The 18,250-nt window shown below is 52.2% G+C and overlaps 1 protein-coding gene across 20 annotated transcripts in view; it reads right to left on the bottom strand.

The window, feature by feature from the left end:
* The window catches only part of Srcin1 (SRC kinase signaling inhibitor 1), a 70,793-nt gene that overhangs the window by 17,480 nt on the left and 35,063 nt on the right, over window positions 1-18,250 (bottom strand). For 18 of the 20 annotated variants that reach the window (XR_008222371.1, XR_008222372.1, XM_052757650.1 and 15 more), the window contains 10 exons: window positions 13,395-13,590; window positions 12,637-12,835; window positions 12,125-12,218; window positions 10,771-11,633; window positions 10,096-10,188; window positions 9,808-9,851; window positions 9,323-9,513; window positions 8,130-8,305; window positions 365-495; window positions 105-252 (listed from right to left, as the gene is read on the bottom strand). Coding sequence is in view for 18 of the 20 variants with exons in the window: in XM_052757650.1 (XP_052613610.1) it covers window positions 105-252; window positions 365-495; window positions 8,130-8,305; window positions 9,323-9,513; window positions 9,808-9,851; window positions 10,096-10,188; window positions 10,771-11,633; window positions 12,125-12,218; window positions 12,637-12,835; window positions 13,395-13,590 (2,135 nt within the window). In the remaining 2 variants the exon portion in view is untranslated. The remainder of the gene's footprint in view (window positions 1-104; window positions 253-364; window positions 496-8,129; window positions 8,306-9,322; window positions 9,514-9,807; window positions 9,852-10,095; window positions 10,189-10,770; window positions 11,634-12,124; window positions 12,219-12,636; window positions 12,836-13,394; window positions 13,591-18,250) is intronic. The other 2 variants (XM_052757661.1, XM_052757646.1) reach the window with 1 other exon arrangement.

The raw sequence follows: 18,250 nt of genomic DNA, 5'->3' as shown, positions 1-18,250 counted from the left end.
CACAGAGTGACCTCCGCGGGGTAAGGATAAGGGGTCAGGTGTTCCTATGGGTCTGGGCCCGGTGTGCAAAGCCATGGGAAACTAAAGACAAGGGAGAGAATGACCTGCGGATCTGCGCCAGCGTGTCCGTGACCCCCCGGCAGCGCTTGAGAAGCCCATCGAGGCGCTGAGGCTCCTCCTTCAGGAACTTCACTGCTTCCACCTCAACACGCAGCACCACCCGCATCTTACTCTGCAGGCCTGGGAAATGGGCTGAGAGGGCAGGAGGAGTCAGCTGGCTGGGAGGGAGCACCCGGGAGTCGGCACGCTGCAGGGGAGCACAGCGGGGACCCCCTCAGGGTCACCCTTGCCAGGGCAGGCTCACCCTTGAGCTCTGTTAGCGTCTCCCCAAGCTGCTTCAGCACCAGTGCCTTCTCTTCCAACTCAGGACCGGGCACCAGCCGGTGGTTGTGGGCCACATCCCTCTGGATCTTCTCCACTGACTTCTCCAGGTCACTGCAGGCACAGAGAGACCCTTCTCAGCCCCTCTGGCCCCAGCCTAGCCCCCTGAAATTGAGCAGCTGGAAAGAAATTATGCCACCAATCAGATCAAAATTAAAAGCTATAGCCAGGTGTAATGGCGTACTCCTGTAATCCTAGCACTTAGAAGCCTGAGGCAGGAGGATTGTTGAAAGTTTGAGGCCAGCCTGGGCTACATAGTAAGACCCCCCCACACACACACACTCAAACAAAAAATAACATTAAAAAAAATTCACAAAGTCAAAAGCCATCCACCAGGCTTCAAACCCAAGGGAAACCAGAAATGCTAGACCTCAAAGACAGAATTTTTACCCAGTTCCTTAAGAGGTACCCAGGCCTCCCCACAAGCCCTAATCTATGGGAACATCAGCTTGCACCTCTTTTCCTATAATGTGCAATCTCAGACTCTAACTCTTCCACAGAAGCAGTGAGAACATGGAGGCCACACAGAGTCTTACAGAAGCCTAGAGGCGGCTGTGTATGTCTGAGGGCACAGTCATGCCCATCACCTTTTGTCAAATGATCCTGCCACAGAGCCCTTCACCTTGCGGCCAAAACCACCTCAGGTTTTCAGCGGGTTTATCGTAAACATATGATCTCATATCTTCCGAAAATGTAAATCAGGAGCCGAGCACAGCAGCACAAATGTGTCATCCTAGCACTTGGAAGGCTGGGGGAACAGGATCCCAAGTTTAAGGCCAGCCTGGGCTACAGTTGTCTCAAAACAAACAAACAAACAAACAAACAAACAAACCAAAAACCCAACAAAAGTAAACGAAGTCTTCGCTCTCTCTGTTAATTTCTTTCTTTTTTTCTTTTTCTTTTTCTTTTTTTTTTTTTTTTTTTTTTTTGGTTTTTCGAGACAGGGTTTCTCTGTGTAGCTTTGGAGCCTGTCCTGGAACTCACTCTGTAGACCAGGCTGGCCAAGAATTCACAGAGATCCACCTGCCTCTGCCTCCCGAGTGCTGGGATTAAAGGCGTGCGCCACCACCGCCCGGCTGTGTTAATTTCTTAACGTGTGGGTGGGAGGGAGGCCAAGGCTGGCTCAGTGGGAACAGTGCCTGCTGCAAGCATGAGAAGCTGAGTTCAGACGCCCAACACCCATCCAAAAGGGGGCAGAGACAGACCAATCCTGGGGGCTCACTGGCCAGTTCCAGTGCCTCCAAAATTAAGGTAGGGAGGTTGGAGAGATGTTTTAGCAGTTAATGAACACTTGTTGCTTTTGCAGAGGACCTGGGTTCAGTTCCTAGCACCCACATGGTGGTTCAGAATCCTAACTCCAGTTGCAGGGGATCCAACACCCTCTTCGGACCTCCCTGAACACCAGGTGTGCACATGGTGCACATACATGTAAGCAAACATACACATAGAATAAAATATATAGATCTTTTTAAAAAGTGGAAAGGAATAGACATGATATCAACCTCTCACACTCACGTGTGTACCCACAGACATGTGTGCACTCACAGCCACATGTGTATACCACACAAGCACAATCTATATATAATAGATAAATAACATGAAACCCTAAGTGGAACCACCATCCTGAGGCTAACCCCCAAACTTAGCTCTACAGTCGGTGAGCTCTGAGTCTTTTCCCTTCTCTGTTGTCCCAGCAGAAAGCTCTTGCACAATCACCTAAGAGTCCCTGGGCTCTCTGGGCCTCAATCTTCTCACTCAAGAGGAGTGTGCCGGGGCTGGTGAGCTGGCTCAGCAAGGAGGCACACTTGCTGCCAAGCCTGAAGACCTGACTTCCATCCCCAGGACCCACACGCGCACTGTGGCACTCACGTATACACACCCAATAAATAAATACATGTAATTTTTTAAACAGGGTATCAAAAGTTCTAAGTTCCTGGCTGGCTTGGAACTCCCTGTGTAGACTCATGTGATCCTCCTGAATGGAAAGTACCACTATAACCAGTCTAAAAAGAAATAACAAAAATAAGAAAAGAAATGGGTCTGCTACGAGTGTCTCCCTCGTGGCTACTATGAGGACTAAAGCAGTCAGTGGTCCCTGGAGATGACTCTTGCGTGTCTCTCTCTCTCTCTCTCTCTCTCTCTCTCTCTCTCTCTCTCTCTCTCTCTCTCTCTCTCTTTCCATCACTACCTTCCCTCCTTGCTTCTGCTTAGATCATTCGGAAGTTCTCCGAAGTCCTTACAAGTGCTACTCTCTCTGGCCCTTTAGAACACCACAGAATACTCAGTCTCGAGTATTTACCTGCATGCACACGCTAACTGCCCTGTTAATTTCATCTTGGGTCTCAAAAAGAAGCCCTTCCGGTCTCCTCACTCAGGTTGGGTCTTCTGCCTCCCAAACCCGAGGCTCCTCTTTGCTGGCTTGTGAACTTTCTACACCACTAGCTCAGAGCAGGCAAGAACAACGTCTTCTCTTGTATGATATTAGAAGGACCAGCCTTAATATTACACTTGCCAGGGGCTCAAGAGAGAAAACTACGGACGGTGAGAATTATTTTCGGGAAATGAATCTAAGTACACCAAGCTCTTTGTCCGTCTTCTTTATTTCTCTGGGATAAAATCCTACCTACACAGCTCCGTTCTTGCCTGATTTCTCTCTACATTTATCTACTGCTCCCTCTAGGTTCTATCTTAATGCTCTCGTCTTAATTCTGCTTCATCTAGGTCCTTCTCATCTTGTTCTTACCCTGCTAGTACTTCCCCATCTGGATCTTCCTCATCTTCCATCTCATCCACATGTTCTCTCTGGTCAAAATCCTCCTTATCCCTCTTAGTTCTCCGCCCTCAAGTTCTACACTCCTCTCTTCCTCTCTGTCTCCTCACACCTCTAAGTTCTATATCTCTTCTCTGAAAATAAAACTGCCTTTTTATCCCTTTGACCCTTATCTCTCCAAGCTATCTCTGCTCCAGCTGTTTCTGGCGCATGTGCTTCGTCGCTAGGCAACTAGGCCAGGCAACTTCCATCACAGCTAGATGTATCTGCAAGTTGGAACCCTTTAGTTCTGAGTTAATTGTTAAGGGTGGGTCTAAAGCACCCTCTAAGTCTTAGAGATAAGACTTTGGAAAGGAGAAAGTTAAGCTTAATTGGCACATCTGCCAGGCCTTCTCAAACAGGTAGTCTGTTCTTAGAGCGTGCAGAGGTATCTCTGATAAGGTACTCTCCTCCGTCTGGGGATGGACCTGGCCAGATGCTGCCAATGGTGATAATTACAGGGAGGCTTGAACTGGTGGGGTTCTGGCTGTGTACAGCTGTCAGCGCAGAAGATTATCTAAATATTTCTAGAAGTGGTTACATAAGGAGTTAGAGGTCTATAAAGTCAGTAAGGCTGTAAGAAAGGAGGGTCCAAGCTAAATTGTGCAAAGCTATTACTTAATATTACTTATTACACCTAACCTAGGCGGTGTCTCCTTATGAAATTTTCCTTAAATCAGGAGAGTAGCATGTGGTGGTCTGGACTGTTATTTCTGTTAGTCCTTGAAAGTGGCTAAGGGAGATATCTGATTCCAGGGGAAGCCTTTCCTGAGGCTGTTCTCCAAATACCTGGAATGTATGTGTCAAAAGAGTGATCAGTCCACACTGTTAGCAATTCTTAGGGAAAAATCAATTGGGAAAACTATGAAGGCACACATGATTTTCATAACAGAAGACAGCTGATATATAACAAGCCAAATAACACCAAATGCTCCTTGGAATTTGGCTTCCTCTGAAGGAATTCCTTGATCCCTTCAGGTAGTGACTTTGCCATAAGCAGCGGAGTTCTTTTTTCTTTGGTTTTTCGAGACAGGGTTTCTCTGTGTAGCTTTGCACCTTTCCTGGAACTCACTTGGTAGCCCAGGCTGGCCTTGAACTCACAGAGATCTGCCTGACTCTGCCTCCCGAGTGCTGGGATTAAAGGCGTGCGCCACCACCGCCGGCATGCAGCGGAGTTCTTATGATATATTCCTGCGGCCCGTGGCGGCACTCTTCCAGTTTCATCTCTGGAAAGCACCCAGCTCAGTGCCTGGTTTGGAGCAGATACACGGTCAATAATTGTGGAAAGGGGCTGGAGAGATGGCTCTGCGGTTTTGAGCACACAGTGCTCTTGCAGAGGACCTAAGCTGGATTCCCAGCACCCACATCAGTGGGTTCTGACACCTCTGGCCTCTGTGGGAACCAGGACACGCATGCATATACCCACACACAGACACAGATGTTATATATTTTTTTAAATAATTTTTATAAATTAAATATTTTTTAATTGTCAGATGAAGTGAGAAAGCTGCTGTGGGTAGGTAAGTCATCTCAGTCCTGGACTTGGGTCAGTGGCATTCCTTACCCACATGCAGAACTTTATATACAGTTCTGGCAAGTCCCACCTGCTGGATTTCAACTCAACAGGGCAGGTGCAAATGACTTGAATCTGTTCTACCATCTGATGTGTCTGCTCTCTCTCTCTCTCTCTCTCTCTCTCTCTCTCTCTCTCTCTCTCTCTCTCTCTAAGTTCAGTGTCATCAACCCAGCTCATCAGCATGCCTTAGACATCACTATCCAACCAGGAGGTGAAAAGACCGACCAGGGCAGAGCCAAGGGCAAAATCCCGAGATTCAGCACCACTGGTTAAAGAACTACTTTTTTTTTTTGCATTAAACACTTCCTGTTCATCAGGTGCCACATCAGTCCTATACATCCATTTCCTCATTTTAACCTTAAAACAGGTCCTGGAGGTAGAACATTACTTCCAGTTAGCACATGGGCAAACAGTGGTTCAAAAACTAAACTACATTTCCCAGCTTTCCTTGCAATTAGAAGTGGGCATTCAACTGTGGCCTATCTAGTGAAATGGGGATGGAAAGGACACACGCTGTTCCCAGACTAGTCCATAAAGACCTCCTATGCAAGCTCCCTCTACAGCCTTTCCCTTTCTGGTTGGTTATGAAGACCATGATCTGCTGGGTGATTTTAGAAGGCACAGGCTGAACATGGCAGAAACTCCATCAGCCTGGATCCCTGACTGGCTGCATATGGGAGAGAAATTTGCTAACCCATCTAGTGTTTTCTAAGACAGAAAGATCTGTCTATCTTTTTTTTTTTTTTAAGAAAGATGTATTTATTGAGCTTTAGGTGTGTAAGTATTTTGCCTGCATGTATAAGTACTGTGTGCAGGCCTGGTGCCCACAGAGGCCAGAAGTATACATCAGAATCTCTGAAACTGGAGTTACAGATGGTTGTGAGCCACCATGTGGGTGCTGGGAACTGAATCTGGGTCTTTTTTCACTACAAGAGCAATAAGTGTTCTTAACCCCACAGTCAGCTCTGCCCCCTTTAAGTTTTTGAGATAGGATCTCAATATATCCCAGGCTGGCTAAAGATACACAGCTGAGGATGACCTAGAACTGATGACGGTTTTGCCTCTACTTCCCAAGTGCTAGGATTACAGGCTTACACCACCACACCCAGTTTAATATCTTTGACTTTAGAGCCATTAAATGATTTGGGAGCTTTTTGTTGCAGCAGCTGCCTTAAACAAATAAGGAAACCTAACTGAGGTTTGGCCTTCAAAAAGGGGGGATGGCAGAGGCTCTGAAATGAACTAGTTCAAGGTCACACAACTATTCTGTGGTGTAGCAGTATCTACTCATGTGGAACTTCAGCCACTGGCTCCCATGTGTCTCCCTTCCAAACTAAATGATGTCACCTACCTGCTGTCCCACCTAGCCCTCGCTAGCACATGGGAAAAACCAGCCCTTTCCCACAGCCAGCGATGGGTCAGCAGACAGACTCGGGAGTCAACAGGCTTCAGCCAGAGGAACAATATCCAGAGAGAGCCCAAGCCTTTGGCTAGACAGACAGGTGAGTGAGCCCAGCAGGAACAAAACCAAGACCCAGCCTCAGCTGCCAGCAGGATGTCAGAAAAGAGGAAAGAGCAAAGGAAAATAGACATGAGAGAAAGAGAAAGAGAGGGAGAGCGCCGGAGAGCGAGAAAGAGAGCACAGGCGAGCATGCAGGGGCTGCAGGGCTATCGTGGGACGGCTAGGGCAGGAGGCAGGGGATGGTTCTGAAGGCCAGACCAGAACCATCATAAGGCCCAATCCCCGCCTCAGTCAAAAGAGCCAAGTGCCAGGCTGGAGATTGGCATCTCCTGAGTTCTCTACAGTGAGCAGTCTGAGTAATGGGTGTGATAAGGCAGAGGATGGGGACTCGCAATGCTCCTAGAGAACTAAGGACCCTAGGAATTCAGGAACCAGACACTCATGAAGACCAGGGCATAAATCAGTCCTTTTATCTCTTTTGCCTCCGTGCTTTGATGGTTCTCTTAATTTCCCTTTAATGTCTCGGTCTAACTCCTTTTGAAAATCCTGGCCCAGCTCCTCTATGCAGAATGGAAAGAGACAAGGAAGGGACAGGGAATCGGGGAACCAGAATCCCTGGACGAGAGGATGGCAGCAGCTGCTTAGAGATCTGGCTGTGGCTGTCACTAAGTCACCCCACCTGGACATGATGGAGGGCTGGGGTTGCTGCTGCTGGCTTATTTCAATTACTGCATTTCAGCTGCATGGTGTCACAGGACTACAGGACTACAGGACTCCTTGCCTTAAACATTGCCAAGACGCATACCAGGTTTGCATGGGCCCCCAGGCTGAACTGTGACCTCCTCATGGAGCCCCTGGTGAGGTCTCCAAATATGACTTAGTAGGATAGCACTGTCCCACGGCTCTCTTGGCTCCCTGGTCTCAAGCCTCTTAGTACAAACCAAGCCCTCAACTGTTTCGGAAAGAACTGCAAAAAAAATCTCAATACTGATGAGGACGCTGAGGCATAGAGAGGGGTAGCAGCTGCCTTGATCACATAGCCCCTTGATTCTGGAGCCGTCTCTGGATCCCCTACTGCACTGTGTCACTAAAAGGGACCACAAGGAGAGGTGGGGCCTTTGCCTCAGCCCAAGTAACTCAGGAGAAAAAGCTGCGGTGGATGGATGGCGGCGGCGGCGGCGGCGGCGGCGGCGCTGCTTCCTGAATGGACACGGGAAAAACAGCAGCATCTCCCTTCCCAGGTGCCAGACAATGGAATTGCGGCCAGACAGCCATTTGCTAAATCTGGATCAGACTGTCTTCTGTTAACCCTTCTGTGTCTAAGCACTCGGAGTGGGTTGTTCTCTGTTCCTCCTCCTTCAGGACTACTAGAGCCCAGCTGCACTGTGCTGACAAGGGGGGCGGGTTTTCCTTGACTCTTGGTCTCAAGGATCAGGGCGGCAAAGGGTCAGCAGCCACCTGGACAGGTGACGACACCTCTGATGCGCCACCTTCTTGCTCAACCCAGGGGTGAAGTTGCATAGGTCTTAGGTCAAAGGAAAGCAGGCAGAGGTCAGAGGGGAAATAGACAGCTGGCTTCATGAGAGTAGGCTGCAGGCCACAGGAAGCAACACCATGGCAGAGGCAGGCACCAAGCCAGAAAAAAAAGAAATCAGGAATTATGCCAGATGGCCAAAGGTTTGTGGGTCACGGAGAAATCAGGCCACAGTGGAGGGTGAAATCAGACTTCAGAACAGACCAACGTCATCTATGATTCCCAAGTAAAGGAGCTGCGCCTCCCATGCAAATCAGGCTGGGTCACCCCCCCAACCCCCTCCGCGCGCGCGGGGGCCCAGCCTCACTTGAGCTGCTGAGTAATGAGCTCCTCGTCATTGAGGTAACGCAACCGCTCCTCCTCCACCAGGGTGCGCTGCCGCTGCAGCGGGTCCTCCTGCCGCCGCGCCGCCTCCGACACGCGCATGCTCAGCTCCGCCTCGGTGCGCTTCAGCAACGCGCGTACCGACTCCTGGTTCTGGAGCTGCGGGACGCAAGGATGCCCTCGTGGGCAAGGATGCACGCGTGGACCGGGCGGGAGGAGGACGCATGTTGCTTGGGAAAGGCTGGCAGAGGGCTGCCCGGTGCAAGCAAAACTCCGCGAAGACGTGGCAAGATAGACACAGGGGTCAAGGGCTGAGTTGGGGAGAACCCAGCAGGAGATTCGGACCGAGGATGATAGGGCTCACGGAGAGGGCAAAGTTATTATGGGTTTCGCTCAAGTTATAGCAGCATGGCTGTGGCTGCGCGCAGCAGCGAAGGGTGGGACAGCCGGGAGCGGAGACCAAGATTATATTCTGGAGGAGTACAGGGGCAGGAGAATGGGATGAGAATTGGTGTGGCCAACGGGTGGCACTAGGTAGGACCCAGAGGACAGTGTGACTGTGTAGCTGTGGCCTCAAGTAGCCCTGAGTGGAGACAGGGCCTGGGGTGAAGGACTCAAACTCTGTGGTTGGTAGGGTCTGCCGCTGTGGCTGGGACTGCAAGATGAAGGTCCAGTTCTGAGCCCAAAGGACGTGGGTGGGCGAGATCTTACCCGGGGCCCAGATGGCAGCTCTCTGCCTCCCCCTCTCAGCCTGTCTCTGCTCATTATCCTCACCTGACAAGCCCTGAGCCCCTCTTGAGGAGGTGGCACAGTGATGCCAGGCTCCTGACAGGTGGGACCATCTGCCAGGCAGGGCAGGACAGCCACTACAAGCTCAGGAAGGAGGAGCTGAGGGGACTTTGGGAATACTGATGTGGAGCCTGAAGGAGTTGGGACAGCCTCAAGGGATGGTGCATGGGGGAAGGGGTGGGCTCAGGGAGGGAGAAGGGGACTGAGGGTGAGTGGACCAAGATTTAATGAGGAAGTGGAAACTGGAAAGGGAAGAGAAGAAAGGGCCCGAAGAAAGACCACTTAACAATGAGGGACTCCACCAGAGCTGGATGGTGGGGAAAGGTGGGGGCAGAGCTGGGGGAGAGGAGTTAGAGCCAGTAGGTGGGGTGGGGTGGGGGTCGGTACCTGGAGCTTGCGCAACTGCTGAAGCTGGCCACGCAGGTCGCTAGCACTGTTCTGTAGGCCACGCAAGTGCAGCTGCATCTGCAGGCGGCTGACAGCGGTGGGCTGCCCTGCAGGGGTGCTGCTGGCCGAGGGCGGGGGAGGGCCCGACACCGGAGTAGCCCCGCTGCTCCGACTACCCGATCCACAAGCTGCTGAGAGGGACCAGAAGGATGAGCGATAAGGGAAGTGGAGCAAAAGGCGAGGGGAAGGAGCCATCCTCTCTATTCCTGGCCCCACACCCAGGCAGAGAGGCACGTGGTTATGACTGTCCACCCTAAGTGGTGGCAAGTCCTAGCACGAGTCAAGTGCCTGGGCTAAGTAAGATGGCTGGCTACTCATTTATCTGTGGAAAGCCCCATGACGTAGCTACCAGTGGAGCTAGTAGCCCAGTTTAAGGATTAGCCAACTAATCCTAAGACTCTGAGAGGAAGAGAAGGGTCACTCACGTGCTGAAGGGGTGGCTGCTCCATTGGAGCCTTCAATCTTCTCACTGTGACAGAAAGAAAAGAAAGTGGTCACGGGAGCTTGGGCTGGCCTCAGACCATCAAAGCTGAGGGGCCTTAAATGTCACCCGAGCTCCCTGATCTTAGGATAGAGCCACAGAAAAGGGGATCACTCAGAGTCACACAGTACACACAGGCAGAACTGAGTCCAGAGCTTCTAACGGGGCTCATTGCCCTCATCCCTGCCTCAAGCCCAGGCCCTGACAGTGGTATTGGGAGAGGGGCTCTCACCTTGGGGTCTCAGGCTCTGAGCCTCGCAGCAGGGCACTCTGCACCAGCCCCGTGAGGCTTGCGATCTGCTTTTCCATGGCCTCCATGCGCTCCCTGGGGAGGAAGGTGGCTCTGAGCAAGGGCTCCGGTGAGTTTGTGGCCCCACCCGCCCACTCGACTCCCCACTCCTAAGATTAGCAGCAGCCAGAGGGCAGATAGTCTTCCCTTGGCGGCCACACAGAACAGGAACCCAGAGCCAAGGACCAAACTCCTAGCTCTCCACGGCCTCTCTCACCACAGGGCACACTGACGCAGAAGGATTGCTGAGTTTGAGTAGCCTGGGCTACATAGCAAGACCCGGTCTCAAGAACACAAAACATAAACACAAAAAGCCCAACTCCTCCCCATCCCGAGCCTGCTCCAGTGAATTTCAGCGGGGCTCTGTGCTGGACAGCTCTCGCTGCTGCCCGGGCACAGAAAAAACCGGCTGATTCAGCACTCCATTTTCCCTCCCGGTAAACCGAGGCTTGGGGAACAAATACAAACTCGGGTCTCTATTGCCATCACTTGAGGCTTCACCCATCCATCCAGTGTCCATCCTGCCACACTGAAGACACTCTGACCACCCGCTGTGACATAAATCCAGAGAGAACCTGCCCCCCCTCCGCAGTGCCTCCTTCTTTGAGGTCCCCTCACCTGGTCTCTGTGTCCTTGGCTGGCACCGGCGGCCCAAACCCTACTAGGGAGCGCTCCCCAGGTCCGGGGAAGAGCTCAGAAGGTGGTGCTCCGGCCGTCGAGGCGCTCCCGGTGCTGCGGGCCTTGCCTCCGGGACTCTCCGCAAAGACCGACGAGGAGCCCGAGTCTTTGCGGAAGGACTGGCGCACGGGCGAGCCACGGCTGGGCGGCCCCGAGTAGGGGCTGTGCGGGGGCGGGGGTCCCCCAGAGGGCGCCGACACGTCGGCCAGCTTCTGCGGGGACGAAGGCGGCAGGCGGAAGCCGTAACCGTCGCCGTAGAGCGGGCCGCCGGCGCCGGCCTTGTAGAGCGAGTCCTCCAGGTCGGACTGCAGCGCGGCGGCCGAGTAGGTGCTGAGCGAGCGCACCGAGCCCCGCTTGTACAAGCCGCCCGCGCCCGGGTAGGCGAACGGGTCCCCCGCCGCGGCGGCCAGGCTCAGGCGGCCCTCGTGCAGAAGCCCGTAGGGATCGGCGTAGAGGCCCTCGCCCTTCACCAGCACCATGCCGCCCGCCTTGCCCGCCAGGTCCTCGTCCGGCTTCACGTCGCGCCGCTCCAGGATGGCGCTGGGGCTGGGGCTCACGCCCTGGCTTGCCGGGGCACCGCCCAGCCGCTCAGCCGCGTGGTGCACCGGACTGCCGGCGTAAGAGGGCGGGCGGCCCCCAGCGTAGGAGAGGCGTGAGCGCGAGGGCGAGCCCGACGGCAGTCCCGACGGCAACCCCGACGGGAGCCCTGGAGGTGGCGAGCTGGATGCTAGGTGCGATGCGGGCGACAGGTTGTTGAGGCGCCGTGTGGGCGACGACTCCCGCGACGCGTACACCATCTCTCTCTGTGCGGAAAACAGCCCGAAAAGCCCATGGAGCCGGTCACAAAGGGGACTTCTTTCGCCTTGTTTGAGGAGCCAGCACCTCACCTTCTCCCCCACTCAGGCCTAGGAAGCCCCCTCTGTCCTGTGTCCTTCTGCATCCTCGGCCCTTTGCCCATCAGTACTCCCAGCATGGGAGTAAACCGGCAGATGGAAAGACATCAGAAAAGCAACCCTCAGCCCATCCTTGACGGGGACCAGGAAGGAGAAGAGAAAAAGGAGTGACTGGGAGAGAGGTCTTCCAGTCTCTAACAGCCTTTTAGAGAAATCTTGAATGGACAGTGAGGGAGGTAACAGGTGAGCAGTGGAGTGGTACTTCCCACAACCTCACAACTATACCAGGACAAGCCCGTCTCAGCCTCTCAGTTCCCATCTCCGAAACTGTTCAGGCTCCATATTCTGCTTAGATTTCACCTGCCCAATCTCACCAGTGCCCTGGGTGCTCCCAGACCTACCCGGAGGTCCCCGTTGGTGAGGTGTGAGCCAGGAAAAGCTGCATACAGTGGCTCCTTCCTATAGATCTTGATAATACTGCGGTCCTGGATGTCCCTGTCAGGTAGAGAGACGGGCAGAGGGTCACCATGCCCTCCCTCTCCCTAGCTGGCAGCAGCTACTTCAGGCAAACAAGAAGGCCCAGACACCCAACACTTTCCCCCTTTCCTAACCTCAATGTTCAGAGACTCCTGGTGCCTGGGGGGAGGGGCATCCCTGCCACCAGCAAGCAAGTACACGGGGGGGGGGGGGGGGGGGGGGGGGGTCTCCACCTGTCCACTTCCATAGCTTCCTGTCAGTGGGAACCCGCAGGACTGGATGATTTAGCAGAAAGGGCGGGGCGCTAGGGCTTCGGGAGAGGAGGTAATGGGTGAAGAGAGGGTGCACAGTGATCTAGGGAAGGGCCACCAGAGGTCCAGCACTCTTTAGAGGAGATGTGTGGGAAAGTCTACCCAACCCCTGGGGCCTCGCCCACCGGACGTCCTCCAGCTCGTAGAAGATGTTCCGAGCTTCGTCTTTGATGAGGATGGCGGTGTTGGGCGACTTAAGCATGCCCATGGTGAGCTTCTGCGGGAACATGTGCGCGATGAGTGCGTGCAGCGTGTCCAGGCTGCTGACCTCATGCGTGATGTGTACGCGTCGCGTCTCCTCCCCAAACTGCAGGAACAGGACCCCTGCGAAGGAGACGCGGCCCTCACGGTCACTGTCTCTATCGGCCCGCCTGGCGCCAGGCGAGTGCGGTGAGCCCTCGGGAGCGGCATCAGTCCCACAGCGGCAAGGTCTGAGGCCAGAGGCTGCCCCTGAGTGCAAGTGCACCCACGCGCTTCTCATGCCGTCGGTTTGCGGCCCGCCTCTCCAAGCACCCACCGACCCCAGGCAGCTGGAGACGGGACGCGGAAATGGGGCTGGGGGCAGGAGCTGGTGGGGCAGAAACTGCAGGGAAGTCGGGAAAGTTGGAGAGGCTGGCGAGAACGCCCGGAGGAGGGGGGATGGAAAAAGCCTTGTAGAAAGAGAAAAGGGCTGAATAGAGAGGAGGCTGAGAGAGCATTAAGGGCCAGCAGGGTATGCTAAGGTCTAGTAGAGGAGAAAGAAAGAGCGCCCGAGGACAGCGAGGACTTCGAGGAGGTGACTGCGGCTAGAGGAGGGGATGGCAGGAGATGGGGTAGCAAAGGGCGGGAGGAGCCGGAGGGAGGAGCTGTGGCAGGGCCTGAAGACGAGCAGGCTGGGCAGTACCTGGTGAGCGCAGCTTGGTCTGGCTGGCAGAGCGGGAGAGAGGCAAGCTCTGTCGGAAGCGGTTCATCCTGCTGAAGCCCAGGGGCAGCTCGGCCTCGGACATGGTCTCCAGCGACTCAGCCGAGGCGTAGGACAGCTTGGCTGCCTGGTCTGCCAGCCCTGGCTGGGCTCCCTGAGTATGGCGCGAGCTGCGTGTCTGCAGGGGCAGGGCAGGGCGAGAGGCACCAAGCATGAGCCCCCACCCCCATCCCTTGCTCTGCCACTGCCTCCATCTGGGCCACAGAGCTCCGGCCAGCCAGCAACACACACACATTCAGAGGAGGGTCTCCTGGGTTCCAGACTTGCTGGGCAGCTGCAGAAAAGATCCCCCAACTCTCGAAGGCCTTGGCTTCCCTGGGACACCCTGGGGTAGGCAGTGGGCAAAGGACTCAGGCACCCTGGGAAGCCATACAAGAAACCATCTGAGTTGGACCCATGGGCACGCCTGCTATTTTAAGCTTCCAGCGAACAACAACAACGTAAATTTGTCACCGAGGTGAGCAGCAGAATTGTTGAGCAAATTGGAGCATTAGTTCCAGACATTAATTAAGCGGCGGGTGTGTGAGCGGCGGATTTATTCTTCATGGAGTTGTGGGGGGAGGGCTTGGGAATGAGAGACCCCAGGCTTTCAGCACTGGGAGGTGTCCATGCCCAGAGTTCTTGACTTAGAGGATTTTGTAACTGGGGAGAGTCTTCCAAACCCTTGAGTCAACTGAACCACAATTTAAAGTAAACGGTACACTCGGTTTACATGCAAAGTCAGGTGTGATACACACAAGTGTGCTGTGCAGACTCCACCCCTCCTTGGGATATAAATACTGTCACACAGCCTGGTTGGCCTCCCCTAGCAATGAGTATGACCGCCCCTTCCCTAAAGCTATAGCTAAAAGTGATCTAGAGCTGAGAATGGGAAGGATGTCACAGATAGCTCAGAGATCCCTAAGTTCAATTCCCAGAACCCCTCCCCTGAAATAAAGGCCTGGAGCTGTAGCTCAGTGGGAAGGATGCCACAGGACTGCCTGACCCCCGTCTCCTGGGAGGTGGTGTCTCTCCTTATTTCCATTGTCTTTCTAGATCTTACTTTTGGCTGTCACCCAGGGCCACAACCTCTGCAATGTGCCCCAGTTCCCACACTAAACCCAGCTACTGTATAGATGCTCCATGGTTTAGATTGTTATTATTATTATTATTATTACTATTATTATTATTAATTTGTTTTTGCTTTGTTTTGTTTGTTTTTCAAGACAGGGTTTCTCTGTGTAGCCCTGGCTGTCCTGGAACTCACTTTGTAGACCAGGCTGGCCTCAAACTCACAGAGATCCACCTGCCTCTGCCTCCTGAGTGGTGGGATTAAAGGCATGCACTGCTGCCACCACCACACCCAGTTTAGATTGTTATTATTATTATTATTTTAATAAAGATTTATTTATTTATTATGTATACAGTGTTCTGTCTGCAGGCCAGAAGAGGGCATCAGATCTCATTACAGATGGTTGTGAGCCACCATGTGGTTGCTGGGAATTGAACTCAGGACCTCTGGAAGAACAACTAGTGCTCTTAACTGCTGAGCAATCTTTCCAGCCCTGTTATCATTTTATTAATTAATTAATTAATTAATTTATCTATCTGTTTGTTTATTTATTTATTTAGGTGTTTTGAGACAAGTTTTCTCCATGTAGTTTTGGTTCCTGTCCTGTATCTTGCTCTGTAGACGAGGCTGGCCTTGAACTCACAGAGATCCACCTGCCTCTGCCTCCCAAGTGCTGGAATTAAAGGCATTCTCAACCATGCTCAGCTCTCATTTACATTATTTAAAGGAGTAAGATAATGAATCAAATCTATATCTTTCTGTGGTATGTGCATTATACATACAAATGTAAGCTTACTACCATGAAAAAAATTAAACATGTTTTCCAACTATACTTAATAGTCTTATTTTCACAGGCAAGTACGTTGGTGCATGCCTATAATCCCAGCAGAGAAAAAGCTGAAGCAAGAGGATAGCCATGAGTTTGAGGCTATACTGGGCTACACTGTGAGACTGAGTCTGAAAACAAACTAATACAAATAAACTTATTTTTAACACTTAAGTCACACAAATCAAGACAGAATATACATATATATATATATATATATATATATATATATATATCCTGGAACTCGATCTGTAGACCAGACCAGCCTCAAACTCACAGAGATTCGCCTGCCTCTACCTCCCAAGTTTTGGGATTAAGGGCATGAGCCACCACTGCCTAGTTTAAGAGAACTTTCTTTATTCATTTTATTCTTTTATGAAACTGAATTTTGAACAACTGGGATATATTACTTATACAATTAAAAAGACAATAGCAAAGGCATCTCTCTTATTTTTCTGTTTCTGAAACAGGATCTCACTATGTAGCCATGACTGGACTACCAAGTACTTGATACATAGGCCAGGCTGGTCTCAAACTTGTGTCTATCCTCCTGTTTCTACCTCCTGAGTGTGGGATTACAGGCAAGCACCACCTCTCCTAACAAACACCTCTAAAAGTGAATAATTTATTCTCCTGTCCAGTCCTTCTTCCCCCAAATCCTGATTATCCCTTAACTAATCTGTCTTCCTATTAAAGCCAGTTTAATGTTTCATCCAATTAGCACTCTTGGAAAGGGACAGCATAGTAGGAGAGCATCTTCCGACAAGCGGTGTGCCCAGCTGTCCTCAGAGTGGCCTTGAGAACTTGGGGCCATGGAAAATCAGACTTGGAGGTCACCAAGGGGCTTCGAGCCTCAAGCACAATACCTTGACCGGCAGGGAGGAAATGGGTCTTGGAAGCAGGGAGGTGGTGTTATGAACCGGGCCCGCTTGGGAGATCTTGTGTCCAGACTTCAGAGCCTAGGCTTCAGTTCTAGGCTGACAGAGTGACAGAGCCCCTCCCACCTCATCCCCAGAGAAGCCGCGGCAGTGGGCAACCTATGCAGGAGTGAGGGAGTCTGAATCAAGCTGGTGGGCATGGGGTTGCCAGGCAACTGAAAGGTCAGTGGTTGCCAGGCTAGGGTCGATGAAAGGCGACAGAATGAAGCAGCTGGCAGAGATGAAGAATAGGGGTGGCCACTGGGTAGAGTGGGGGACACAAATGAATGTCAGGAAGAGGAAGGGATGAACTGTATGAAGAGGGCAGGATCCTGGGGATGGCTGGCCACAAACACAGGAATTCTAGGGAAAAGAGACAGTCACATCCCTTCCTCTGCCTGTTCCTGCCTCCATCCTAACCCATGGGCACCTTTCCATTCTTTCTACCTTTATAGAAAATCCTAAGCCGGCAGTGGTAGCACTCGGGAGGCAGAGCCAGGTGGATCTCTGTGAGTTCCAGGCCAACCTGGTCTACAGAGAGAGTTCCAGAACAGCCAGGGCTACACAGAGAAACCTTGTCTGGGGTGGGGTGGGGGTGGAGAAAACTCTAAGGAGAAGGAAACTCTATTAACACTTCTGTCTGCTCCCTGGCCTCCACCAAGGCAGAGAAAATGAAACATCTAGAAACCACTGGCAGGCATGTCCAACTTTTGACATGACGTCTACCAAATTCACAGTTGACAACTGAATAAAAGTTTCACACACACAAAAAAAAAAATCACAAAATAAATCTTATAATGTTTCAAATAAGTTCATGATTTGGTGTTTGACCACAGTGACAGCCACATATGGCTGCTGGTCACAGGTTAGATGTGCCGGCTAAAGAAGGTGGCAAGGGAAGGAAACAGGAATTCAAACAGAACTTGAATACAGGACGGGGCTGCGAGGGAGGCATGAACTCAGCCATCAGACCTGCTCCACCAAGGAGCGAATGAGACCTTGCCTGAGACCAGGCAGAAGGAGCCAGGGCTAGGACAGTGAAACCAAGGTCTGGGCTCCCAACAGCTCTCTACAGACTTGGGCAGAAGCACCAGAGAGGAAGATTCACAAACTCTCTTTCCAGGATCCACAGTCCCTTAATCAGAATCTCTCTGAGTGGAAGGAAGCCTGGGGCTCCAGACTTCCCATGAAAGCCTAAGGCGACTGGAGCACCCAGAGGCTGGCATCCGGTCAGCAGCCATGACTCTAATTCTGATGAAATCAGCTACCAGGTAAAGCTTGCTAACAGGGCAAACTGCCTCGGACATGCATTCTTCTCATCTCTTCAATATTTCAACAACTCTGAGTTAGCCCTGATGGCACATGCCTGTGATCCAGCAATTCTGGAGGCTGAGGCAGGAGGATCACAAATTCAAGGCCTGTCTGAGCTACAGACGTAGCCTGGACAACTTAGTGACATCCTGTCTCAAAATAAAAGGTAAGAAAGGGTTGGGGTGCTGGGTATGGTGGTACACACTTTTAAACCTAGCACTCAGGAGGCAGAGGCGGGTAGCTCTTCGTGAGTTTGAGGCCAGCCTGGCCTATATAGCCTGTTCCAGGCCAGTCAGGGAGACTTTGTCTCAAAAGCAAGCAAAACAAACAAACAAAAACAATACCCCTGAAGAGTTGTATACTCAAGAGCCTGGATTTAATCCCCACAAGGGGAGTGGGGGGACCCCTCTATGATGAAGACACTGCTCACCTTCCAAAGGAGGAAACAAGGCCCAGAGGACTGTACCTACAGCTGGGTCGCTGAGCTCATTAGTATCAGGTTAGAATTCACCATCGGGCCATCAGACCCTCAGGCCCACGCATTAACTCTCTCCTTTCTCCTGCCCCTCCAGAGAGGCAGGCTGACAGGCAGATACAGGCTCCCATGACTCTCTGATTCAAAGGTTTCTTACAGAAAAGAAAACGCTTGCACCTAGGACACCGGGTCAGTCTG

Source organism: Peromyscus californicus, unplaced genomic scaffold, assembly GCF_007827085.1.
Source record: "Peromyscus californicus insignis strain IS unplaced genomic scaffold, ASM782708v3 Scaffold_3__1_contigs__length_106647218, whole genome shotgun sequence".
NCBI lineage: Eukaryota > Metazoa > Chordata > Mammalia > Rodentia > Cricetidae > Peromyscus > Peromyscus californicus.
The sequence above is the reverse complement of the archived record's forward strand: the minus strand, read 5'-3'. Positions and strand labels throughout refer to the sequence as shown.